We start from the raw sequence: 24591 nt of genomic DNA on the forward strand, positions 1-24591 counted from the left end.
TGATAACAAGTGTTATTGAAACGCTGGATGGGCTGGCGGGTGAGCGATCTTCATGGAGTGTTGAAAGACTGAACGCGCGAAACAGGAGTGGACTTATGTCGGCGTGCGGTGCTGTAACCTTTAAATACAAAAAGGAAAGCGCGACGTGGCGCAATGTTCCTGACAGGTACAGCGCGACATCCTCATGCTTTAAGAAATGGAAACGAGTCAAGTTCTACGTACAATTTATTGTAACTGCAGACTCCCCAAGGCAGTGTGTAATTAGGCAGACACTGTTTACTCTTTAACAATAAAGATACAAAATACACGTTCCCAGGCCAGAAATAAAAGCGACGTTGTAAATCTTTGAGTGCGGGAAACAGAATATTCTTTTGAAGATTTCAGAATTGGCTCAAGTAACACTTGTACACCCATAATGTTGATCGATTTCCCTCATGTAACTTCACACATAATGTATACAATACATTAACAATACACAGCATAGAACAATATGATCTGATATCTTTACGATAAACTGGTTGTCTTCATAGACACAACAATAATTCCCCAGATCGGGGGAAAGCTTCGATAACGCATAATCAAATATTATAATAACGAATAAATACAACCCTTGGGTGCTTGCTATATATTAGGGAAATGTACCTCCAAAAATATTTGTACAGGATTCTAAAACCACCTTTCATCCAACCACCAGGAACCAGCTTTCAACTCATCAGAGCGGTATCATAGACACACAGGCTAAGGTCAAGGAACATTCTATTCAATCTTACCCATGAATACACACTACAGCCAGGCCCACCTTCACCACAGGTCTGGCTCCACCCAGACGATCTTCTTCTGCTCTTCCCAGATGAGCGTGCGCAGGCCGGCCAGCAGGGCGGCGTTGTCACACCAGGAGTCAGCCGGCACGCTACGATAGAGGCAGGGCAGCTTGTCCAGCAGGGGCTCCTCGCTACGGCAACACTCCAGCAGCTTCTCCTCCGACCAGCGCTGACGCGCCAGCTTGCTCCTGAAGATGAAGGGGGGTGTGTGTGTGTGTGAGAGGAGAGGTGGGGGTAGGGGAGGGGTGGGGGGAGGAAAGAAAGAAAGAGAGAACAATCAGAGGACTTGTTGAGGACGTGCTGCAGCCCAAGAGTCTGTGCGTGTCACAGGCCGTGATTCCGAAACGGGGCGTGTCGTGGAAAAAGCGGGCTATTGCCGTACTTGAGCTTGCGGGCGGTGCGCTCCGTCTGGGCGATGAAGATGATGATGGGGAAGATGTCCGCCCGGTGCAGACGCCTCACACAGTCCAGCCCCAGGGGCAGCACGCAGTGGATCCCCTGAGGACAGGGCCCAAGCCACAGCATTGACACTTCGGTCTCCCCCGTCCCAGTATGTAGTCAGTGTGTGTGTGTGTGTAAGTGTGTGTGTGTCTGTGTGTGTGTGTAAGTGTGTGTGTGTGTCTGTGTGTGTGTGTAAGTGTGTGTGTGTGTGTGTCTGTGTGTGTGTGTGTAAGTGTGTGTGTGTGTGTGTGTGTGTGTGTAAGTGTGTCTGTGTGTGTGTGTGTGTGTGTCTGTGTGTGTGTGTCTGTGTGTGTGTCTGTGTGTGTAAGTGTGTGTGTGTGTAAGTGTGTGTGTGCGTGTCTCTGTGTGTGTAAGTGTGTGTGTGTGTGTCTCTGTGTGTGTGCGTGGGCGTGTGAGTCTGTGTGTGTGAGAGAGGGCCTCACCTGCTTCACCACCCTCTCCACACTCTGCAGGGTGTAGCAGCGGTTGCTGCCCGGCTCGCCCTCCTCCAGCATCTCTGACCTCTGGAGCCGGGCGGCACGCTCACTGCTGCTCAGCAGCTCTGTGGTGGGGGGGGGGGGGGGGTGGGGGGGGGGGAGGAGGAAGAACGACGGGAAGAGAGAGAGAGAAACATTGGAGACGTGCACTATGAACCCCGATTAACCATGGCTAACCATTAACACGAGTGACGTCGCGGTGGCCCTCTCAAAACCCAATCCTCCGAAATGCCTCGACACACTCAGAAGGGTAAACACACACACCCCACGCCCCCCCCCCCCCGCCCCCCCGGTATCAAACCAGAGGGACCGTTCCAGGCTACAGCCCGCCAAACGGCGTTGATACACAGCACGACCACTAGGGGGTGCGACGGTCTTTACCAGGCTTGCAGAGCTGGAAGCCCGGCCACTCTGCCACTCTGCTGTCCAGCAGGCGGCCCAGGACGGACGGCAGCAGGAGGACGGGCCGGCACACGGGGGGGTAGTGGGGGGTCACCAGGGTGTAGGGCATCAGGGTCACGCACCCCCGCGGGGCACACGCATCGCCTGGAAAACACCATGACGCAACATGAGCCAAACCCAGCGGACGGCGTCGCTAGGCGATGGATAGGTGTGTTGTACCAGGTGATGACACAATGGGTGGTAGGTTGTAAAGAAGGAGCGTTTGATGAAAAGAACCGGTTAGGGGGATAGGATTACAGGTTTTCTATTCACGGCGGAGGGAGATGTGTTTCGGGAACTCGATACCCATTTGTCGTGTTTCCGAACGAGTGGGTGGAGTTGTGGATGGGAGTTACCTTCTTCGACGTTCTTGTCATTGTTGTCCTCCACGCTGACCCACAGTGGGTTCCTCCCCTGGCGGCCGGTGCTGACGATCCTCACGACCTTCTGCTTCTCCCTGGCCATCCCCCGCTCAGCCTGGGGGAGGGAGGGAGGACAGAGGGAGGGAGGACAGAGGGAGGGAGGACAGAGGGAGGGAGGACAGAGGGAGGGAGGACAGAGGGAGTAGGAGGACAGAGGGAGGGAGGACAGAGGGAGGGAGGACAGAGGGAGGGAGGACAGAGGGAGGGAGGACAGAGGGAGGGAGGACAGAGGGAGGGAGGACAGAGGGAGGGAGGACAGAGGGAGGGAGGACAGAGGGAGGGAGGACAGAGGGAGGGAGGACAGAGGGAGGGAGGACAGAGGGAGTAGGAGGAAGGGAGGAGATGAGCCACTGGGTGGGACCACAGTCTGATCCAAGAGGGAATTCTCATCTCTTTCAGCTCGTTTCAAGTTCATGTGCAACAAACACCGAGTGCAGTACGTGTAAACTGGATTTCTTGCCCCTGCTCCTCGCAACTGGTTCCCAGCGAGGAATATGATTCAAAATCTTCATTTCCACGCAAATAATCCTAATCCTACATCAGAGAACATCATGATAAACAATCAAACACGTTTCCCCTTGTCCACGTCACGGTGTGATGCCCAGCCCTGGGACTGGGTGAGGGGGCCAGAGGCAGAGCCCTGGGACTGGGGGGTGAGGGGGCCAGAGGCAGAGCCCTGGGACTGGGGGGTGAGGGGACCAGAGGCAGAGCCCTGGGACTGGGGGGTGAGGGGGCCAGAGGCAGAGCCCTGGGACTGGGGGGTGAGGGGGCCAGAGGCAGAGCCCTGGGACTGGGGGTGAGGGGACCAGAGGAGTGACGTGGAGGAATCTTACCTTGCTGCGTGGCGTGGGCTGGAAGCTCATGTCCTCAATGGCTCTGATCAGCAGTCGCTGTGCCCTGAGGTACACACATACACACACACACACGTACACACATACACACAGAATCCTTTAACGCTTCGGCAGTAGTGACTCTCAGTATCAGCTCTGGAGCAGACCTGGGTCTGGGTTTAGAGGGAAGGTTGATTCGCATCACAATCAGGCACCGACGGGACTCATCCGACGGTTTCATGGCTGTGAGTGAGCCGAATCAAGTGCACCCAGTAATTATGAACAGTAACTGACAAAGAGTTTCCCTGCCTTGTGGAGAGGGTCGAACGCCCCCCTCCCCTCCCCCTCCTGTGCCCCGCGGCAGGCCCACCTGTAGTAGTTGGGCAGCGTGCCCCCCTGGAGGTCCAGCAGCTGGCAGGGGTGGACATGGCTGGCCAGCCAGATGCTGCTGGTGCCGGCGGGGCGCGTGTTGGTCACGTGGAGGATGTCGTTGCAAGACACGGCCAGGGCCCCGCCTGACCCGCCCGGCAGGGACATGTTGACGCGCACGTAGAAGGAGTCACCTGACAGGGAGTCACCTGACAGGGAGTCACCTGACAGGGAGTCACCTGACAGGGCCCCGCTGCTCTTCATCTGCTGCAGCAGCCTCTCATAGGCTGGGAGACAGAGAGGGAAGAGAGAGAGGATGGAGATAGAGGGGGGATGGAGAGAGAGAGGGAGGATGGAGAGAGGAAGGGAGGATAGAGAGAGAGGGAGGATGCAGAGAGGGAGGGAGGAGGGAAGGAGAAAGACAGGCATGCGGTTACAGATGTGTGTCATGTGACTGTAATACTGTATACTGTAAAATATATGGTGTGTTTTGCTCTGTATGCACTCATTTGCAGATAAGACTTAATAGATTATTTTAGGATGAAGGTTTGTTAGTAAACTTTGGTATATGTACTGAAGGATATATCTCTAAAATATCTGGAATGGAATTTCAGTTCCAAATAAAACTCCAGTACTTCATTTTATGGCGCAATATATCAGGTTACGGACAAAACATTCCAATGACACTCCCAAAAAAGTATGCAACCTGCTTTAAACATTAATTCAACTTTTCTATGAACTATTGAAAAACAAAAGATTTTCTCATAGGATTAATAGTTTCCCTTTTGCACGTGTGCATTTTTTGGAGGGTCAAACTATAAAGCAAAGTTAATTCAAGGAAAGTACAGTCAGTTCTAAGATGACAATCTAGCTCATGAATGTGGTTTGTCAACGTTGTTTCCACGCTAACTGTCACGTTGCAGATTGATGGCCCAGACCCTCCCCTCCACTGACAGAATCTCCTCAGGCCATGAAGCAACTGTCCCATTTCTTCCAAGCATGTGACCTCTTCTACACACCACCCATCCTTCATAAAGTCGGTTTTTGGAATCTTTGACCACTATGGTTACGTTCCAAATATGTTGGGACTCCTAAAGAACACGAGGATTTCAGATTTCTCTTTTGTCGCTGTCTGCGACATCAGCATAGATATCCATTGATGGATTACAATCAGGAAAGGGGAACAAAATCAAAACATGGTGGTTTTCATGGTGTTTTTCATGGTGTCATTGCGACAAAAAAAGCACCTACAGTATGAACAATTCACATTCTTCGACCCTTCCTGAGGTCATCGCTAACCTGACAGTGACTGCCTCGCTAAAAAGAGTGCTCTCCCCAGGTAGCTGTCACTAAATCCAACCACACGAGACCAGCGACTGTCCAAGGTGGAGGGGTCCATAAGGTTGGTGACAGACCATACACCCTGTGCAGTGCTACGTGCAGTCTTACCATCTTGGTTGGGTCGTAAGGTGAGGTGGCAGAATCCCTGGACCTGCCCCAGAGCCCACAGCGCCTCCTCCAGCGTGGAGTCCTCCAACACCATCCTCAGGGCCTGCTGGGCCTGCTCATATCTCACCTGGGGAACACAGTCGCACCGGAGGGCCATGAGAATGACACTTCCGGCTCTGCAACTGGGGCTTCAGGTGCGGAGGGGGCATAGTTCTGACACAGAATGGCGGGGGTTTTGGGGTGAGGTTGGGACTTGAGAGAAGTTGTCTCCTTTTCTGGCTTTCTAGGGTTCATGAACCATGTAACTGGTGCAGGTTTGATATGATCAACATAGCAAAATGTTGCTCATACATACCAACGCACACAAACACACACACACACCCACGCACATTCCTCACCTCCAGTATCTGTGCTCCCTGGCTGATGCCCACAGTGTGGGCGGCTGAGCCCTCCGTCACCGCATGGACGAACACGCCCGTCTTGTTGCCCCCGACGACCTGCAGCTGGCTGAGCAGCGCCTCCCCCTGGAAGGAGATGGTGAGGGCGCGGCCGGTGATGCGCATGGCCCGCGGGCGAGAGCGCAGCAGGAAGGGCGGGGCCGACGGCCTGGAGAGGCTGGGGATTGGTGGAGAGGATTGTCAATCATTCAGACACTACTACAGACCAGATACCCTGAGGACTTAATACATGTATAATCCTGTGAAATATTTTAAATAGTGTATAGAGTCTTTATGTTATAAAGGCTGAGTAGTGGATTAAGCCTGGTTCGCTAAATTGGGTCAGAACTCTTCCCACACCTCACCGTGAAACTCCAGGCAGCTGGGATACTGCCACAGTATGATTGAACCACACAGAGAACAATGAGATTCAATGAGAAAGCTGCGGAATAGTTCAGTCAAACTGCCTCACCCATTAGGAATCTGGAAGGGAGGAGTTGCAGGTGAACTTGGGGCTTGCTCAATGTCATTTTCTGGAAGTGAAACAAAAGACAGACTGTTGGTTGAAGTTGGATGTTAATGGGCTGAAGTATTTCACATACCGGGCAGGCATCTGGAAGTTGGTCACACGCCATTAATACTGAGAAAAACTTAGGGAGTGTGTTGTCTTTAATACAAGGGTGTTTTCAACAAACACACATATTCACGCAAACACACAAACACAGATCACCCTACCGTTGGAGAGGAACACAAATTCGTGATCCAATATGGAGTCAGTGTCAGCAGTCTCCAAGCTGGTGGAGGGACAATACAACATTTGGTTTACAAAAAACACCATTTCATTCTGTCTCCACCTTTCTCTATTTCTTTCTTTCTTTCTTTCTTTCTTTCTTTCTTTCTTTCTTTCTTTCTTTCTTTCTTTCTTTCTTTCTTTCTTTCTTTCTTTCTTTCTTTCTTTCTTTCTTTGCTGGAAATGAGAGATTTACTGGGATAAATAGCCTCATTAAGTACTGTAATAACCTGCGATTATCATGAGTTACCACTCACATACCCCTCGGGTAACCACAGACTGCAGGGAATGAGAAACAGGTTTAGCTGCAGCTCTATGGGCGTCTGTGACTGCTTCTAAAAAGGGCTATACAAATACAATTTGATTTAAATTTGATTAATAGAAATGGGTTGTCATAGATTTCCTTTATTGAAAAAAAACACAAAGAAGATCAAATACTAAGAGTCTATCTGTTCTATTCAGTTATATTCTATTCTTCAACTGTGTCATGTAATTGGGTCAGACTTCAGACTGAATTGTAGTTAGTCATTAAACCTCAGAAAGAGCTCCCTTCTGTTTTTCAAATTCCAGACTTTGGTGTCACTAGGTCAAGGGCAAGGTCGCAGAATAGACAGAGCGAGACACACAGACACACGCACACACACACACAGAACGACCGACACACACACACACACACACACACAATCCACCTGTGGTCTGTGTAGAGGAGCTCCTCCCGTCGTCGTAGCGACTCTGGAGAGGGAGGCTCAGCGTGTCTTGAGCGCAGGCTGATATTTTGCGGAGCAGTTTCATCACACTGTGACACACACACGCACACTTTTATATTTCACAGGAAGAATGATAAGACACACATTAGATGATATGACTACATCTGCTAAAAAAGACACACACACACACACCTCTACAGTGAAGGAGTTGAAAGAGGAAGGGTTGAGGGCGTCCATGCGGCAGAGGGTTGGCCGGGACGGGGAGCCAGGGTGGGGGTCATCACTGCTGGAGCCCTGGCTGTCCCAGCTGAACCTCTCCTGCACACACACACACACACACACACACACACACGCACACACACACGCACACACACTTGTGAGGGTATGCAATGACGTGAATGCTTCTGTGAGTGTGTGAATGCGTGTGTCTGATGTATACAGTAGATGTGTGTGTTTGTGTGTGTGAATGCACACGTGTGTGTGAGCTTGTGTGTGTGTGTGTTACCTCAGAGTGGTCCAGGGGTCCTCTCCGGGGGCCCCAGGTCGGGAGGCTGAACACCCTCTCCTGGAGCTCCACCAGCTGGCTGCGCAGGGTGTCCTTCTCCGCCAGGCTCCGGGCTATCTGGGCCTGGGCCTCATCTCTGGACAGGTACGCCTGGGGGACCCAAAGCTAGCTGTTACCCCCCTTGACTCTCCTTGGAGCTGGAGCTGACTAAAATAGCTGTGTTTCTGGAAATAGAGTGCCCCCCCGGTGCCCACAGGCTGGGACGGACAGAGAGGATTCGGGATTAGGAGCGGGGAGGCGTGTGACGGTGTCTCCTCACGTGATCTCTCTCCATCTGCAGCTCTCTCATCTGGCTCTGCATGACGGAGCTCTTCTGCTGGAACATGGCACAGTCCAGGGACATCTTCTGGGTCTCCAGAGACAGGCACTCCTTCTGCTTCAGCAGCTGGAGGACCAACACACACACATACAGGGGGTCAAAGGTCAAGTCCTCAGTGCGTGCGATTGGGTACCAATGTGGTTCTCCAAACGGTTCCTGGTGCATGTGAAACACACACACACACACCTCCTCTCTCTCCTGGGCCAACTTCTCGTTTTCCTCTCGGTATCGTCTGAGATGGTCAGCCAGCTCCGTGCGTCCATCTATGGCCTCCGCCAGGTCCTGAGCCAGGATCTCCTCCCTGGACTGGGAGAGAGAGAGAGAGAGAGAGAGAGAGAGAGAGAGAGAGAGAGAGAGAGAGAGAGAGAGAGAGAGAGAGGGATAGAGAGAGAGGAAGAGAGACACACCAAGTTGAATAAAAGAGTGAGTTGAAGAGAAACATGGAGACAATTGTGCGGGTGAACGCGCAAGAGAGAAGGCCTCGCGATCGAGGCGTCGACGATCCTAGAACCCGGCAGATGGGACGGCGCGAGTCTCTCACCGGCGCAAACTTCTCGGCCTCCAGCAGCCGCCGGCGCAGGGTCTGCACCTCCTCCCGCAGCTGCTGCGTCTCGCCCAGGGAGGCGCACTTGAGCGAGCGCTTGCGCTCAAAGTCGGCCTCGGTCTGGGACTTCCTCAGCTCGATCTCCAGCTGGTAGACCTGGGGGCCAAAGAACAGAGGAGAGAACCGTCAGGACAGGACCACCGACTCCAACCCACTGAGCAGAGGAACACGTCGGCAAGCGTTATAGACGGGAAAACGCAAAACGTACGGCGTCCGGCGCCCACCTTCAGGTTGAGGTCCCGCGAGCGCAGGTTCACGCTGGCCTTCTCCTCGATGGCGGCCGTGTAGCGCATGTACAGGTCGCACTTCTCGTCCTTCAGGCTGGCGACCTCGCGGCGGACCGCCGCCAGCTGCCTCCTGGTGCACTCCTGCTGGGCGCGCAGCCGGCAGCTCTCCTCGCTCTCCTTCATCAACCGGCCCAGCTCCGCCTCCAGGGCGGAGCAGCGCTGGCCGTGGCGGCACGCCTCCTGGCGGGCCCCCTGCAGCTCCTTCTGCATCCCCGTCACGGCCCGGACCAGATACTCTGTCAGCTCCGAGTACTTGATCAGCCCTGAGGGGAGAGGAGGAGGGGGAGGAGAGGGGAGGAGGGAGCGGAGAAGAGACCAAAAGAGTAAGGTAGAATAGAGCGGAGGAGAGAACGATTCCCTCTTAACCGACAAAGACATCATTTACACCCTGCTTCAAGCTCAGCGCGCACCGCGCCAGGGGAACCGTCAGACGGGGAGCGAGACAGATAGAGGGGGGGGGAGGCCTCACCGCTGAAGCCGGAGGGCTCGATGCTGGGCTGGAGGCCCGTGACCTGGGTGTACAGGGCAGGGTGGTGGATCATCAGGCTCTCCAGCAGGGCCATGGCTCCGTTCCTGCCCTGGGTGCGGAGGAGGTCCAGCATGTAGCCTGGCAGGGGAGGGGGGAAGAGAGGTGTGAGGAGAGGGGATGAGGAGACCAGGTTAGGGGGTCATGACGGTCGATCCTCCCAGGTTGTAACCCAGCCCAAATCATCGACAACAACTGAGGTGACAGTCGTGTCACCTGTCTGTCTGAACCTTTCCCAGCATGTCAACACGAGTCCTTCAGGAGGCACAGGCACAAACCTCGACATAGCCCAAAGCCTGAACACTCAAATGTTTTCTTGCCCCACCACATTTCACACAGCCATAAAACCTTTGACCGGACTAAAGATCCACAACGTCCTCCATAAATTCAAAGCCAGAAGCACAGACACACTCGTTAAAACCTCGGAAAGGGACTACAAAAGCGGACACATCGGGGACTACAAGTCCGTCGCAGCTCCAACGGAAGAAGCGGACTTGGCGAGGAGCTCACGGGGGGTGAAGACACACAACGGGGGGGTGGAGGAGGGGGGGGGACTTACTGGTCCTCATGGAGCGGTTGCTGAGCTGGTGGCTGGACAGGATCTCGTCCTCGTCCATCTCGGTGAGCACGCGGGCCTGCCGCAGGTAGGGGATCAGGACGCACGGACGGACGCCCAGGGAGATGCGGTGGCGGCTGTCGTTGATCAGCTCCCACAGCTCCTCCTCGCTCATGTCCTTGGGGTCGGCGTGCTCCGCTGCCACCGCCGCCGCCACCGCCGCCGCGCGCTCCTCCGCCATGGTGGAAGACAAGGCGCGCGTGCGGTTGCGTGCGGTTGCGTGCGGTTGCGTGCGGTTGCGTGCGGTTGCGTGCGGTTGCGTGCGGTTGCGCTGGCGGACGCGGTCTCGGTCGGCAACGACTGAACTCCAATGAGTATGGTAGGAGCAGTGATGGCTGGCACGCACGCTTCGACTCAGTCAAACGCAGCCAGCGACATGGCTGCTTGGAGAAAAGGAGAGTGGAAGTGGGCCGAGGATTCCGGTCCTGTAAACAAGATCTGGCTCCTCCTGCCTCTTCTGTGTAGGCTGACACAAAGCGTGACCTAGTGGGTGTGTGTGGGGAAACCTGAAATACCAGACAGGGGCTGTCACAACACACATCCACACACACACACACCAGAGTACTGAGTGCGTTTATGTGACGCTCGCACCTTCACTTATTACAATCAAGAAAAACATCCTTGTTCCCCCCCCCCCTCACCCAAGTCTCTGACATAGACGTCTTCATGTTGACTGTCTGGTCCTTGCTCAATATCCGTTGACGACACACCAAAGCTTTGGCTGCACACAACGTGCCACATTTAATGAATGGAGCCATATGGCTGTCGCACACGCTCACAAGCGCAGATATCAGAGAGCGCCCAAGCGCGCTCTAATAATTCCTAATCACAGTCGAGCAAACACAGAGCAAGGTTTGTTGTCGGGAACAAACAGGCGAGAAGCGAGGCTTTGAAGTTCAAAGTCCATCTTTCAAAGCAGGAAGTAGAGGAAAGAAATTGTTCGAACTCGTCTTTGTACAGTAGGGTACTTTTAACATTGACAGCTCGCAAGGTGGTAATTATGTGTACAGTAACAGAGGTTTATAGACTATTACCTTACAGAATTGAGGGCACAGGAACCTGTTCAGCAGTGGGTAAACAGTTCTAGATTGACGCTGTGAAATAAACTGACAGTTGGCGTATGCTGTCATTTCCATGAAAGGGGATGTCATTTGTCATACCTAGTTTGTTTAGAAGTGGATACATTTTCATCAACCCACGCAGAAAATTCAAATGACACGTTGTAGTAAATGTCATCACCTAAATATTTTATCATTTTTACATGAGGTAGTAAAATGTATTTGCTTTCAATGAACGAAAGGTGTGAAGTAGTTTGCATTCAGAGGGTGTATTTTACACACACAGATAAAAAACCAAACCAAACATGTTTATGTCAACACACAAACCACCACCAGGAATGACTCGGTTTCTGGGACGAACCGGGGGGGAGAGGGGCACCAAGACCCAGCTGAACCCATCAGTCAACAATCGATTTAACAAGCGTGCTCGACAAAAACACCCATGTTTGAGCAACTGGATTATGATCTGACTGATTCAGCGACGGTTTGGACGTCGCACTTATCTGCGAGACAACGCACACCCTGGAGAGCACCTCCACTGCTCAGAGAGAACTTCAGTCTACAGCAGCTTACCGTCAGCAATAAGGAAGTGAAAGGACACGGGCCTACTAATGACGTTCCCCTGATTAGAACCATACAGCAGGGTGGTGAGCAACAACTCCCTGCTTGGTTATCAGAAAGTTAAACATTGCTCGTTGGGGTTCGTTTATTTGCATTCTTCTAGGGGGTAATATTGGTGGACAAAAAGCCTTCACTCCAGGAATAACCCGGAATGTTCTAGATAGATAACTGGATGAGCGCACTTGGACGTAAACGAGAACGTCAGATAGCGAGTGGGTCACTGATTCACCGAGGTCATCGGGCAGAGCTGCTTCCCACAGGAGCCTCAGGGGCCTCAGCACCACACTGTCGTATCTTGTCAGGCCTCAGCACCACTGTCGTATCTTGTCAGGCCTCAGCACCACACTGTCGTATCTTGTCAGGCCTCAGCACCACACTGTCGTATCTTGTCAGGCCTCAGCACCACACTGTCGTATCTTGTCAGGCCTCAGCACCACACTGTCGTATCTTGTCAGGCCTCAGCACCACACTGTCGTATCTTGTCAGGCCTCAGCACCACTGTCGTATCTTGTCAGGCCTCAGCACCACACTGTCGTATCTTGTCAGGCCTCAGCACCACACTGTCGTATCTTGTCAGGCCTCAGCACCACACTGTCGTATCTTGTCAGGCCTCAGCACCACACTGTCGTATCTTGTCAGGCCTCAGCACCACACTGTCGTATCTTGTCAGGCCTCAGCACCACACTGTCGTATCTTGTCAGGCCTCAGCACCACACTGTCGTATCTTGTCAGGCCTCAGCACCACTGTCGTATCTTGTCAGGCCTCAGCACCACACTGTCGTATCTTGTCTTCACACTCACTTTACAACCAGGGCCTTCTAGACCAGCACCTCCTCACTCCGACACTGCCCTGGTACGCCACAGGATGTGCATCGCCTTTCCTTGTTTGGCCTCCACCAGCCCGGCCTCCACCCTCGGTTCTGTTTCCCGACAGCTCCTTTGGAAGGAACCAGGCCATGCAGTAGTTGATGATCACGATCGTGGCTGTTCGCCATCGGAATTTGATCCTAATAATGTAGACGAGCTCACGTGTTAGTTGTCATAGACACAACGTTTATTTCACTTTTTCCACAGTCGTGTTCTTTTCATGGTATGCCAGGATTCGTGAATGTGTATCTTCTACTAAAATATTTGAGGACAACATAGACTAATCTCTCCTCCGCTGCCCCCTCCTCCTTCCTCATCTCCTCCCTCTCACTCACCTCTTCATTTCCCTCATGTCCCCCCCCCCCGACCATCCAGCTCCTCACCCCCCTCCTCGTCTCCCTCCCTCCCCCTTCACATCTCCCACTCCTCCTCCCTCTCTCTATCCCCACCCCCCCACCGCCTCATGGTCCACTTCCCAAGCCAAACCCCTTCCACATCCACCCACCCCATCCCCCTCCACCGTCCCCCCGTCCCCCTCCCGGCGCCCCTCACGACTGGCCGTCCGGCTGCGGCGCGGCGTGCAGGCGAGCGGCCAGGGCCAGGGAGAGGCGTCGCAGCGGCCCCTGGTGCTGGGGGAACTCCTGGGTGGCGCGCTGCAGGATGGAGGCCACGGCGTGCAGCCTGTCCTCCTGCTGCTGCAGGCCCTGCCCCAGGGCCTCCGGGCCCCCCGTGGAGAGGACGCTGTAGCGGCCCCCGCGCACCGCCTCCAGGTGCTTGGCCCGGCCCTGCAGGGCCACCAGGCGGGCCAGATTCTGGAGGAGGAACGGGACAAGACGGGGAGGGGTTTGTCTTCCAGAGAAATAGCTAGCTCCATCGATGAATGACTGGATTACACAGGTAGATGAATACGTCGAGAGATGAATGAGTTGGACTGGCAGAAAGATAGATGGGTTGACACACACGCTGTGTATTCCTCCAGAGTGTGTGTGTGTGTGTGTTCTACCCTCTCCTTGGTGTCCTGCAGACTGTGGAGGTCGGAGGTCAGGACGGTGCTGGCCCCGTGCTGCTCTCCCAGGCGGAGCTGCTTCTCCTTCAGGCTGCTGCTCAGCTCAGCCTGGCTCTGCTGGAGGTCCCGGATCACCCCGTCACACTGCTCCGACTGCTGGGGTCGCACACACACACACACACACGCACACACAGGCACTTGTAAGCGCACTGGAAATTCTCTCCCACGCACAGGCAAATTTGAGCACATACTTATCCACATGCGGGTAGGGAAACACATACCCACACATACACACACACACATTTAGCAACTTACAGTAAAGTAAGTACAGGGACATTCCCCCAAGGCAAGTAGGGTGAAGTCCCTTGCCCAAGGACACAACGTCATTTAGCACGGCCGAGCATCGATCCGGCTTGTGATTAATAGCTCCTCAGCCAGCTGACCCCCATACACACACACACACACCCCCCACACAGCCCTACCTTCTGTGTGTCCAGGATCTTCCTGCGCAGGCTCTGCAGCATGCCGTGGAGGTCGGCGTGCGTGGGCTGCTTGCGCTGGCTGCGGGCCTGGGCCTCGCTCCTCATCACCATGGTCTCCCTCCGCGCCACCACCGCCTCCATGTCCCTCAGCAGACGCTCCTGCTGCTTGCCCAGCTGCCCGTAGCGCACCTGGACACACAGACATACGCATACATACATAGGCCACACACACACGTGCACACACACACACACACTTGAGCATGCGGGAAGCTGTGTGTGTGTGTGTGTGTGTGTGTGGTGGGGCGTCCGCTCCTGTGCTGCAGGTGCTGGTACCTCCATGCGGTGGATCTCGGCCCTCATGGTGCGGATGTCTCCCTGGCCGACCTCACAGTCCACCGCCGACAGGGTCTCTCTGGCCAGCTGGGTCTTCTTCTCCCACAGCATGATCTGGCGCCTGGCACACACACGGGGTCACACACACACACAGGTCACACACACACACACACACGGGTCACACACACACACACGGGTCACACACACACACACGGGTCACACACACACACACAGGGTCACACCCACACACACGGGTCAGAAACAGAGGGAAGAGGAACAGAGGGGGGGGGGAGAGAGAGAGAGGGAGTGCGAGAAGGAGAGAGAGAGAGAGGGACTGCGAGAGGGAGAGGGAAAGGGAGAGAGAAATAGGGAGGGAGGGAGAGAGAGAGGGAGAGAGAAGGAGGGAGATACAGAGAGAACGAGGGGGAGAGAAGTGGAGGGCAAGAGGGAGAGAGGAAGACGGAAAGAGAGAGAGGGGGAGAGAGAGAGACAATGGATGGACGACTCACTCGGCCTCTATCAGACTATTGAGGAGTCTCTCCTTCTCCTCCTTGATCTTCTCAAGTTTCATCTGAGTATCCACAGACTCCCTCTCTGCCTCCTGCGCACGCACACACACGCACACACACACCAAAACGTACAGTTATCAGTTCTGGGAACAATGATTTCAGTCGCTGAGCACACACAACTCACCCCTATACACACACACCCTCATGGCCACTCTCCCCCCCCACTCCCATACATAAACACACACAAACACCCCCCCCCGGCTGCCCCACCTTGAGCCTGTGCAGGAAGTCTGTCTCCATGAGGACGTTGCCCTGCTCCAGGGCCTGGCGGAGTTGGCTGTTCTGGCTCAGCAGGGTGTTCAGCTTCAGCATGTCGGCTTCCAGCATCTTCATGTGTCTCTCCAGCTCCACCTGCTCCCTGCGCTCCTGCTCAATGTCACCTGGGAGAGGCCCGCACACGCACACACGCGCACACACACACACACACACACAGGGGGAGTTAGTCAGGAGTGTGAGTGAGAGGGAGTGTGCATGTTTCTTGTGGAAGATACCATGGCGACACACACTCTGCCATTGCGTTTTCTGGGTTGTCAGGGGTTGGAAGTTGAAAAAAAAATCCTGAGCCAGAACTTTTTTGGGGGGGAGGGGGAGGGGGTCGGTTTGGAGGGAAATGCTTTTTTGTCTTCTGCTCGTTTTCTACACAGGGTGACCAGTGGCTAAGACATTGTGAATGACAAGTCGTGTTCGCAATAAATGTGCACAAACGTATTTCTAAGTCGCAGACAGGGTGTGTCTGCTGGAACAGTTGCTCCCGGCGGCAACGTCGTGGTGAGTTTGAGTGCACGGGCGGCGTCTCTATGACAGGACGAGCAAGCACTTTCTTACCGCTGCTGGCGTATAGTAGCTTCCCCGAGCAAAACGTGCAGACACAAGCACCTGGCTCTCCGTTTCTGGGACCAACTGCCAAAAGGCTCACCGTCTCTACCTTCTCCTACCCACGCCCAGCGCCATTTATTTCTGAGTCATTAATCTATGGGTAGGACATCATCCCACGAGCCCGCGTGCGGGAAAGGAAGGGGGGGGGGGCGTCTCCTCACCCTCGGTGCGGACCTTCCTCTGCAGCAGGATGGTGAGCTGCGTCTGCAGATGGCGCAGGGCGGCGCTCTGGGTCTGTCTGTCCTGGGCCAGGCTCACCAGCTCCCCCTGCTGCCACAGCCAGAACTGCTGCTGCTCCTTGATCTCGGCCCACACCTCCTCCAGCTCCCTGCTCAGCGTGCTGGCACGGATCTCCAGGGGGCCCATGTCCTCGTGCTGGTGAGGAGGGGGGGGGGGGGGTGAAGGGTTAGAGGGAGGGTGTGAAGGGTTAGAGGGAGGGTGTGAAAGTATCACCTCTGTTATGGAACCGTGTTCATAATCTAAATCCATATCGATTCATCTTTTCTCAAATGTTCTAATTCTCCCTCCCTCCCTCCCTCCCTCCCTCCCTCCCTCCCTCCCTCCCTCCCTCCCTCCCTCCCTCCCTCCCTCCCTCCCTCCCTCCCTCCCTCCCTCCCTCCCTCCCTCCCTCCCTCCCTCGCTCCCTCCCTCCCTCCCTCCCTCCCTCCCTCCCTCCCTCCCTCCCTCCCTCTCTCCCTCTCTCTCTCTCTCTCTCTCTCTCTCTCTCTCACCCCGGTGCTGGCCACGATCTGCTCGATCTTCCGGTTGTAGACGTTGATGGCAGCCTGCTTGCGCTCGATGACGTTGACGAGCTTGGCGATGGTGGCCTCGCTGTCCGACAGCAGGCCGTTGCGGCGCTCCAGCTCCTCCTCCAGGGCGGCCTGGGCGCGAGCCAGGCCCTCCAGACGCAGGGTCACCTCGCTCACCTCCAGCGTCACTCCCGCCACCTCGTTCTCCAGACGAGACATCTGGGCCACCTGGTTAGGACGCGCGTGTCGTGCGTGTTAGGTTAACACCGTCAACGGTCACTCACAATGACTCCGCGGGCAAACGCTTCGATTGAAACGTCACAGTCGACTCGGTCGCCCCCGGGTTAAACTCGTCCGAGGGATTGTGTCGAACACTCACGCTGTCCCTCTTGTGGGCGGCCATCTTGTCGGTCAGGCGTTGGGAGTACTTGGCCGCGTTGTCGTGGGTGAGCTGCTCCTGCATCTTGGCCACGATCCGGTTCTCCAGCTGCACTCGCGTCGCGCAGCCGTCCTCGATCTGGCTCCTGAGGGACGTCAGCTCCGCCTCACGCACACCACGCTCCTGCAGAGAGAAGGAGACCATAACAGAAACGCAAGACATGAGACCCAGGCGGGGATAAGGGAGAGCGCAAGACCCATGAAGCCATCGCGACTACGACGTACAACATCCCATAACGGGGCGTTTAAGAAAAGAAGAAGCATAAGAAAAACGGCAAGCAGCCGTCAGCGAAAGCGCGTGTGAAGCGTGTGAACGGGGGCCGTCGGGCGTGGGGGGGGGAACCGTACGCCGTTGAGGCGGGCCAGCGTCTTCTCCGTCTCCTGGAGGGTCCTCGTGTAGGTGCTGTACTGCGCCTGCAGGGCCTCCTGCTGGGCCTGGCTCTGGCTGCTCAGCTTGCGGGAGGTGGAGCCGTCCAGCTGGGCCCGGTGGAGGAGCGCCGTCAACAGCTCGTTGCGCTCCTCCTCGCCGGTGACGGACTTCTTGAAGCCCTCGATCTCCGTGTCCAGGGAGATCACCTGGTGACTGGCGTGGCTGAGGGGAGGGGTGGATGGAGGGAGGGATGGAGGGAGGGATGGAGGGAGGAAGAGAGGGAGAAAGAGAAGAAAGGGAGCGGTTGTTAGCGATCTGTAGTGTGTTTAACTTGCCTGGCTGGTCTATGCTATGCTATGCAATGCTATGAGAGGTTGGCCTATGCTAGGCTGGTTTTAGCTTGGCTAGGCTTGTATGGTCTATGCTTGGCTAGGGCATGTCTACGCTATGCTATGCTAGGCTAGCCTATGGTAGGCTAGGCTGTTTTATGCTAGGCTACGCTAGGCTATACTAGGCTACGCTAGGCTACACTAGGCTAGTGTGTGAGTCCTGACCTGAGGGCCTCCTGCATGGCGGTGAAGGCCTCGTCTCGTCTCCGCATGCCCACCAGGCTGCTGTTCCACTGCTGCAGCAGGTGTTTCCTCTCCATCGCAAGACTGTCCATCTCCATCTGGGCCTGGAGACAAACACACACACAAACACACATCGTATCACACACACACCACGGCACCACAAACCAAACCGAACGAGGAGCTGCCGAACAGGCGTCTGACGGTCAGTGTTTTCCAGTTACCTCAGCCAGAGCCTCCTTCGCCGCCTTGGTCTCCCCAGACTGGGCGAGGGTCTGGACCTCGTACATGGATATCTGCTCCGTCAGCCTCTCCATGTGCTTGGTGAGGCGTTCCACGTACAGGTCCTGCTTGTACTTCTGGTCCTCCGCCTGGGTCTTCTCAGCGTCGGCCTTGCGCGAGGCGTTCTTCATGGCGGCGATGTCCGAGCGCAGGTCGGAGTTGACCTGGCGCGTGTAAAACAGGCGCAGGGCCAGGCTCTCCACATCCGCCTGCAGCTGGGACACTGAGGGACGCGAGCGAGCGCGTTGAAAACCCAGCAAACAGGAATCCCCCGTCAAAACGCCCCGTATTAAACAGCGAGGCGAACGCGGTCGATGACCTCATCCGAATGCGACCGTCGGTGAGGTGTCGATGTGTGTGTGTGTGTGGGGGGGCTCTCTCACCGTGGGTCCTCTGCTTGCCGACCTGGCACACCATGCCACTGTACTGGCCCCTCACCCCATCCAGCTGCTCCTGGGCCAGCCTCCGCTGGGTCACCGCATGGGTGTTGGTGTCGTGGCGGCCCTCCAGACAGGCCTGGAGCCGGCCTAACTCCTGCTGGACACCGTACAGATCCACGCCCAGCTCCTCTCTGCGGCTGGCCTCCACCTTCTCCGCTGCCGCCTGTGTTTTGTGGTTGTGTGGGGGGTTGTAGGGGTACAGACCGAGACGCCAGCAGTTGTGACTGGAATTCTTCGCTTACTGTAGTCTTACTGCATTTCAATTTGACAGTGGCAATTGCCTTTATGTGTTATTGTCAAGGAATGTGTTAATGGCGCCCTCTACTGGTGATAAGGGAAACAGGGAACGCAGAAGAAGGGGGGGCTACATGCAAGTCTCACTCAAGGCAGCAGGAAAGATATACCTTCTCCCTCAGCTCCATGCTGAGTCTCTCCAGCTGTTTGTTGAGGTGAGTCTTCAGAGCATTCTGGAACCTTTTCATCAGGGGCTGGATGGAGATACGCGTGATTAACGTCAAACATACACAGAGTAAATTCTATGGTGACAAGATGCCTGAATATATACCCCCATAGCAAATGTAATGATAACAAAATAAGATGAATATATCAATAAATAAATGCTATGTAGAGGGAGTGCTGACATGTTCTGGGTCCAGGACGATCAGCTCTTCATCTTCCTCCTCTTCCTCCTCCCCGCGTGTCTGCTCTTCCTCACTGTCAGGAACGAGGAGGTGCAGTGAGGGGTTAGGAGGAATCGGCGTGCTCCCATGGTCTCCCATGGTTTCTACTGGAAATAAAAAAAGAATACAACATCATAAATTATTATTTAAAAAAATAAATAAAAACAGCTCAATAGCTCAAAAAACCCAGTGAATTTTATTGATTAGGTCACGTGATGAAAACAATACCCCGTACTTAATATCTTTGTGTAAAATTCATGTTTTGGTTATTTCAAAACGGCAGCTTTGTTTTGGCTGTCCAATTATAGGACCGGGTTAGCCACAAGACAGCTGGTACCAACCAGGGGTATTAGGTGCTATGAAGACTGCCTCAGTGTCACTTTCTCCTAAGTTGGAGTCAGGCCGGTCTCTGTCTGACGGCTCCTCAGACTCACCCTGGCAGAGAGAAGAAAGCGTCAAACACTCAAACCTTCACGTCAATGAAAGTATATCGACTGCCTATAAAATTGTGTTTGGACTTTTTTGTGCCACATATATGACAAAGCGAAACATCAGTTTTTTTTTTTCAGTCCTCAATGTTACCTCTTGAACGGGCGGCACAGTGACCGCTAAATCGTCTCCTGCCTCTGCAGGTTCACCTGGAGCCTCATTGTCCATCTCATCCTGTGTTGGGGCTTCCTTCCTCTCCTCCTGCCCCTCTCCCTCGTTTTCTCCACTCTCCATCACTGAAGAAGGTGACCCAGATGGATTTGGTTGATTTGTTTGACTTTATTTATGGTTTTCTATTTTGACCTAAAACAACAAAAGCTATTTTATTCCGGTTCAAAATATGTTAACAAGTCGTTAATTCAGTGGCACAGATGTACTAGGCTACAGTACAGTAGGGCTAGTTGTAATAGGAAACGATAGTCTAGGTGTGCGGTCGCATTTCTTCTTATTTTAGTGTGTGTGACTAGTTAACAGAGCTAGCACAAGCTACTATTGCTTGCCAGTAAACATATTCCCAATGTCAATTAACAACGGCAAACAAGGCAATGCACTTATTCTAGAAGTATACACTTCTAGAATAAGATTATAACGGTAGAGTATTAGGAGTGGTACCGGGTTTTACGCTAACGGAACGTTCTTCTAAAAATGTGTAGGCTGCAGAACAGCTGCACTCACCTCTGTTTGGCAACCATACGTGGGTTGCTAGGAAACCACAAACTTCCGAGTAGGAAAGGGGGCGGATACGAACTCACTGATATTAACCGATAGAAATCGGAAAGGAACGCAGGATTTGACTTCAGTTCAGCCTACAGTCTCAGACAAAATATGAGTTCATACAAAAATCTTTATTTCAAGAACAAATAACTACGATGCAAGCCAGATTTTTCCTCTATTTATAAGACAATGTAATTGCAATTCCAAATACAAAATCAAGAACATAAGACAAATTAGGCCTGCAAAGTTAAAAAACATTCCTTCAGAACCCGTTCCATCTGATCTTTGCTACCCTTGCTAATGGGGGCTTCATTTGGTCTGGAAAATCTAAATAGTTCAACAATACTCAAAATCACGTATACAAAGTCATATTCATTTATATATCTTTATACGATTCTGTTCTTCATTTCAGAGAAGCTGACAAAACACAGGACATTCTTATTCAAACCCAACATTACCAACCAAAAAAAGAAACATTCAACAAAAAAATCTAGAGGGAAAACAAAAATAAGAAATTCAATGGCCTTTAAACAATACTCTAGTGTATGAAAAGAAAATCGATGGCAACATATTCCAAATTCCTGTAAACAAACCCAATGCTGACATTGTACATCTCTAAATGTCATCATGAGACACGTATACTACACAGAATGGAATACAGAGTAATTCAGAGACTGGATAGTGTGTTCTAATGTTGGGTGAAGGTTATTGTGAAAGACACTCTAGGCAAGGGAACAAGCCAGCTTTTTTTGACCAAGCTGTTGTTTTGGCAATGGACAACCTATTACATATTCATTAACATTTTAGCTAGAATATTGAGCTAGATGTAAAGGTCAAATCATTGGCAACCAAAGTATTGAAAAAGGCCAATGGAAAAATTAGTATGAAGCTTAAATGGCACCTTTTAATGGCACATACATGATAATGTAGGCTAATGTGTCTTCTTGTTCTAGATATGTTCTATATGATAGTGAGCACATCATGAAACCACAACTGCGACATCACATTTGAGAATATGTCTCTACATTTTCACCAATTCACTAGCAAAAAAACTAACAAACATAAAATGCAAAAAAATAATAAAAAAAATGCAAAAAAAATAAAGAACTGTCAGTTTTTGTTGTGCAATTTTCTGCCTCCCCCCAATCGATATCCACGTGATTGGTTAGGAATCATTTCCATAAAAAAAACTACTAAACGGACAAAGTAATATCCACACATACATTCATTAGAGTGTTAGGCCACTTACAGGATATATACATATTTTCAGACATACAGCTTATCTATATCTTTATAATAATAATAATATTTCCATCATTGCACTCCTTGCGTCCATTAATTACTATTCTGCATGGAAGTCATGTAGGCATCAGTGAATTCAAGACACTTGCTGCCTCATTTACAAAACCCAACCTTGTTGATGCCCAAGTATGAAGGGGGATGGGCTTAGTAGGGTTGGTTCCATATATGGTCATGGGCACTGTGGACATTTGCATATTACATCAGTTGGTAGCCAGTCAGAACGTTGAGGGGAGTGGTTACGACAGAGCATTGGCTGCTGTTGTGAAGTGCACATGGTCACAGGGAGTTAGCTTAATGGCATGGAGCTTTGTGTGCATCTAGGTTCACATGGCCAATTCTATATCATGTGCCACTCCTAATAAACAGCTAGGCTCCAGAAACAGATCTTGCCAACGTAAAAACTCTTTCTCTCGGATAACAAAAACATACATTCACGACACAAGCACATACAGGAACAGCTTTGTGGCGGAAACATCATGACTACTTTGTCAGACTAAGAAAGTCATTTCCGTTTGAGAAGTGTATGCTCAGCCGTGGCATGTTCCAAGATGTTCACCTCACTTCTCCTACACCCTTTCCTCAAATACACTCATGTGCAGAACTCTGTTGTCTTTATAAGGTGACCGGTGAATGCTTAACAACGTGTTCATAGGACGTCATGCTCCATGTAACCCCCACCCCCCCACTTCAACTACTGACTAACCCTTCTATCCTTCAACGGAGAATCTTATTTCGCTGTCCCCCCCCCCCCCCCTTCCAATCATAAAAGGACGTGAGCAGCAATATATTTTTTTGTGTGTTTCCTTCGTTGTATGGAGACCTCCATCTTGTTCCTTTGTAGAGTCTGTGCAAGGTCACAGGTCATACAGCCCCCTAGTGTTCAGATGTGGTATCTTTGTCTCTGTGACTATCCAGCACTGAGGGGCTTGGCTTAGAGACACGATGGCGACCCCGGTTTGGCCCCATTTAAATTTTATGGGCACCAAGCAATACTGTGTAAACTTCATGGGTCGCCAGTGGCGCCCCCTGCTGGTTCGGAGGGCTCCGGGTCTGGTGCCAGAGGGCCACTGGCGGAGCGGGCGTCCATGGCAGAGTGCATGATGGTCAGCCACACGTCGTCCATGTTTGGCATTACAAAGATTTTCTAGAGAAAGTGTGAATGAAAAGGTTGAATTTGGAATTTGAAGTGGACTTGGCTTATTTCTGTACTCGTGCGGGGATTTGGATTTCTATGTAATTATAGAGCCAATTGGCTAACTCACTGCATTTTAACACCCGAATCAGATGAATAAATAGAGCTGTAGAACTAATACATTAAAAAAATATTTGAAGGTTCCAGTTATACCTGGAATTCCTGGTCCAGTTTCTTCTCGATCCAGTCGGTGACGTGGGCCAGGGTGACTACTCTCTCCCCCAGTTTGGGCCGGGCCTTCAGCTCCAGATGGGGGGGGCTCCTGAAGCCATACCTGGCAACCCAGAAGATAACCAGTCAGAAATATTCTGCTCAGCCAACATAGTACAGTGAGATGCACATACATGGGTATATCCAAGGCAATGACTATTGACCAGTAGATGGCAGAATTGTATAGGACAGGATCCTGGATCCAGGATTTGTGCACGCAACGCAAAGAGGAACATTTAAATGGGAACAGACCACATCCCATCCCTGTGTTAGAGGATATACAATATATAGAATGTACAATATCTCGTCACTGGCTTGCGGGATATTTGTGGAACGTCCCATAGTCTATCACTGAGGGGTTAGGGGTCGAGGGTGGGACGTACCATATCCTGTCAGTGGGGGGCGGGGGGATGTTGACGGCCAGCGTCCCCCGGAGCTCCTGGACCTCCACGGTGAGCAGCAGGGGCGTGTTGGACACCTCCTCCATCTTCTTCTTGATGAACTCTGTCTCCGTGGCCTTCTGGAAGTACTTGGACTTGGCAATCTTGTCCACGAAACGCATGATCTTGCTCGGCTTGTGGCCCCCCAGGTATCTGCGGAGAAGGGAAAGGAGGGGTTGTGGCGAGTTCTAGCATTCGCCGACCTACAATATACCCCCACTGGCGCGCTGACGCTCGATATGATCGTATCGACAGTTGACGTCTACATTGCAGGGCCCCGTCACAAAACAGAACATGCACGTGCTCAATAAAAATGTTCAAAGCCCCCTCCTTACACGACTACATGCGTGCTCTACGCATTTCTGTAGGCCAACTGCCACGCCAAACAACGCAGCCTTCTTCAAAACACAGGGGAGCGCTGCGTAACTGACACTTCACCCTACTTGCCTCGGGGGGAATGTCCCTGTACTTACTGTAAGTCGCTCTGGATAAGAGCGTCTGCTAAATGACTAAATGTAAATGTAGTGGGAGCAGAGCGGCGAGAGGTAAACCGAGTCTCACCCGTCGGCGCCGAGGGCGTCGGACGTGACCTCCGAGCCGTCCTCCTCATCTGACGACCCCGCGCTGGACGACTCCTCGTCGCTGTCGGCCAGGCAGTAGGTCCGCGGTCTGTACCTGCGACACACACACACACACACACAAGCACACACCCTTCAGTATACATCTACACACGCATTGAAGACTGTTGCTAGCCAACGGGTGGAGGCTGACAGGGTTGAAAGG

At 52.8% G+C, this 24591-nt stretch overlaps 3 protein-coding genes across 11 annotated transcripts in view; all 3 read right to left on the reverse strand.

Moving 5' to 3' along the window:
• Nucleotides 1-207: 207 nt before the first annotated feature.
• card14 (caspase recruitment domain family, member 14) lies at nucleotides 208-13007 on the reverse strand. 2 transcript variants are annotated; one of them, XM_084685881.1, is made up of 21 exons: nucleotides 12602-13007; nucleotides 10065-10627; nucleotides 9449-9586; nucleotides 8917-9242; nucleotides 8630-8788; nucleotides 8275-8394; nucleotides 8029-8154; nucleotides 7710-7859; nucleotides 7397-7522; nucleotides 7187-7293; nucleotides 6443-6501; nucleotides 6180-6240; nucleotides 5669-5885; nucleotides 5271-5397; nucleotides 3823-4108; nucleotides 3456-3519; nucleotides 2557-2677; nucleotides 2141-2305; nucleotides 1706-1824; nucleotides 1204-1319; nucleotides 208-1009 (listed from the first exon to the last, which is right to left on the reverse strand). In XM_084685881.1, the coding sequence occupies exons 2-21, from the start codon at nucleotides 10300-10302 to the stop codon at nucleotides 802-804; spliced, it is 3033 nt and encodes a 1010-aa protein (XP_084542007.1). In that variant the 5' UTR covers nucleotides 10303-10627; nucleotides 12602-13007; the 3' UTR covers nucleotides 208-801. The 2 variants fall into 2 exon arrangements, with proteins under 2 accessions (XP_084542007.1, XP_084542006.1); XM_084685880.1 differs by having other exon boundaries at nucleotides 10763-13007.
• A 190-nt stretch (nucleotides 13008-13197) lies between these two features.
• ccdc40 (coiled-coil domain 40 molecular ruler complex subunit) lies at nucleotides 13198-20680 on the reverse strand. Of its 6 annotated transcripts, none has more exons than XM_084684933.1 (18): nucleotides 20626-20680; nucleotides 20044-20253; nucleotides 19803-19896; nucleotides 19423-19565; nucleotides 19186-19269; nucleotides 18725-18944; nucleotides 18284-18564; nucleotides 18045-18166; nucleotides 17469-17712; nucleotides 17062-17244; nucleotides 16665-16910; nucleotides 16095-16308; nucleotides 15268-15437; nucleotides 14998-15089; nucleotides 14489-14609; nucleotides 14156-14344; nucleotides 13671-13829; nucleotides 13198-13479 (listed from the first exon to the last, which is right to left on the reverse strand). In XM_084684933.1, the coding sequence occupies exons 2-18, from the start codon at nucleotides 20182-20184 to the stop codon at nucleotides 13216-13218; spliced, it is 2967 nt and encodes a 988-aa protein (XP_084541059.1). In that variant the 5' UTR covers nucleotides 20185-20253; nucleotides 20626-20680; the 3' UTR covers nucleotides 13198-13215. The 6 variants fall into 6 exon arrangements, with proteins under 6 accessions (XP_084541059.1, XP_084541058.1, XP_084541053.1 ...); XM_084684932.1 differs by having other exon boundaries at nucleotides 13671-13826; nucleotides 19423-19568; XM_084684927.1 differs by having other exon boundaries at nucleotides 19423-19568; nucleotides 20626-20679.
• A 2030-nt stretch (nucleotides 20681-22710) lies between these two features.
• LOC146237657 (testis-expressed protein 2-like) overlaps nucleotides 22711-24591 on the reverse strand; it is a 28819-nt gene continuing 26938 nt past the window's right edge. Inside the window, exons 10-13 of one of the 3 annotated variants that reach the window (XM_084684926.1) lie at nucleotides 24370-24477; nucleotides 23752-23961; nucleotides 23312-23432; nucleotides 22711-23110 (exon numbers count right to left, since the gene is read on the reverse strand). In XM_084684926.1, the coding sequence (XP_084541052.1) occupies nucleotides 22970-23110; nucleotides 23312-23432; nucleotides 23752-23961; nucleotides 24370-24477 (580 nt within the window). In that variant the 3' untranslated portion in view covers nucleotides 22711-22969. Of the gene's footprint in view, nucleotides 23111-23311; nucleotides 23433-23751; nucleotides 23962-24369; nucleotides 24484-24591 lie in introns of those variants that run through there. The other 2 variants (XM_084684925.1, XR_014740518.1) reach the window with 2 other exon arrangements.

The sequence above is a fragment of the Hypomesus nipponensis genome, chromosome 21 (genome assembly GCF_054491055.1).
Source record: "Hypomesus nipponensis isolate SF chromosome 21, ASM5449105v1, whole genome shotgun sequence".
NCBI lineage: Eukaryota > Metazoa > Chordata > Actinopteri > Osmeriformes > Osmeridae > Hypomesus > Hypomesus nipponensis.

What these genes read in the sequence shown, in the direction of transcription:
- ccdc40 (XM_084684927.1), bottom strand. Translation starts at nt 20,184, where the DNA reads ATGGAGAGTGGAGAAAACGAGGGAGAGGGGCAGGAGGAGAGGAAGGAA. An exon ending in CATAGCACCTAATACCCCTG is followed by an intron (nt 19,569 to 19,802) that starts GTTGGTACCAGC and finishes TTTTATTTCCAG; the next exon opens with TAGAAACCATGGGAGACCAT. An exon ending in AGATCGTGGCCAGCACCGGG is followed by an intron (nt 16,309 to 16,664) that starts GTGAGAGAGAGA and finishes CCTCCTCACCAG; the next exon opens with CACGAGGACATGGGCCCCCT.
- card14 (XM_084685881.1), bottom strand. Translation starts at nt 10,302, where the DNA reads ATGGCGGAGGAGCGCGCGGCGGCGGTGGCGGCGGCGGTGGCAGCGGAG. An exon ending in ATTTGTGTTCCTCTCCAACG is followed by an intron (nt 6,241 to 6,442) that starts GTAGGGTGATCT and finishes TTTCACTTCCAG; the next exon opens with AAAATGACATTGAGCAAGCC. An exon ending in CTTCCAGCTCTGCAAGCCTG is followed by an intron (nt 1,825 to 2,140) that starts GTAAAGACCGTC and finishes CCCCCACCACAG; the next exon opens with AGCTGCTGAGCAGCAGTGAG.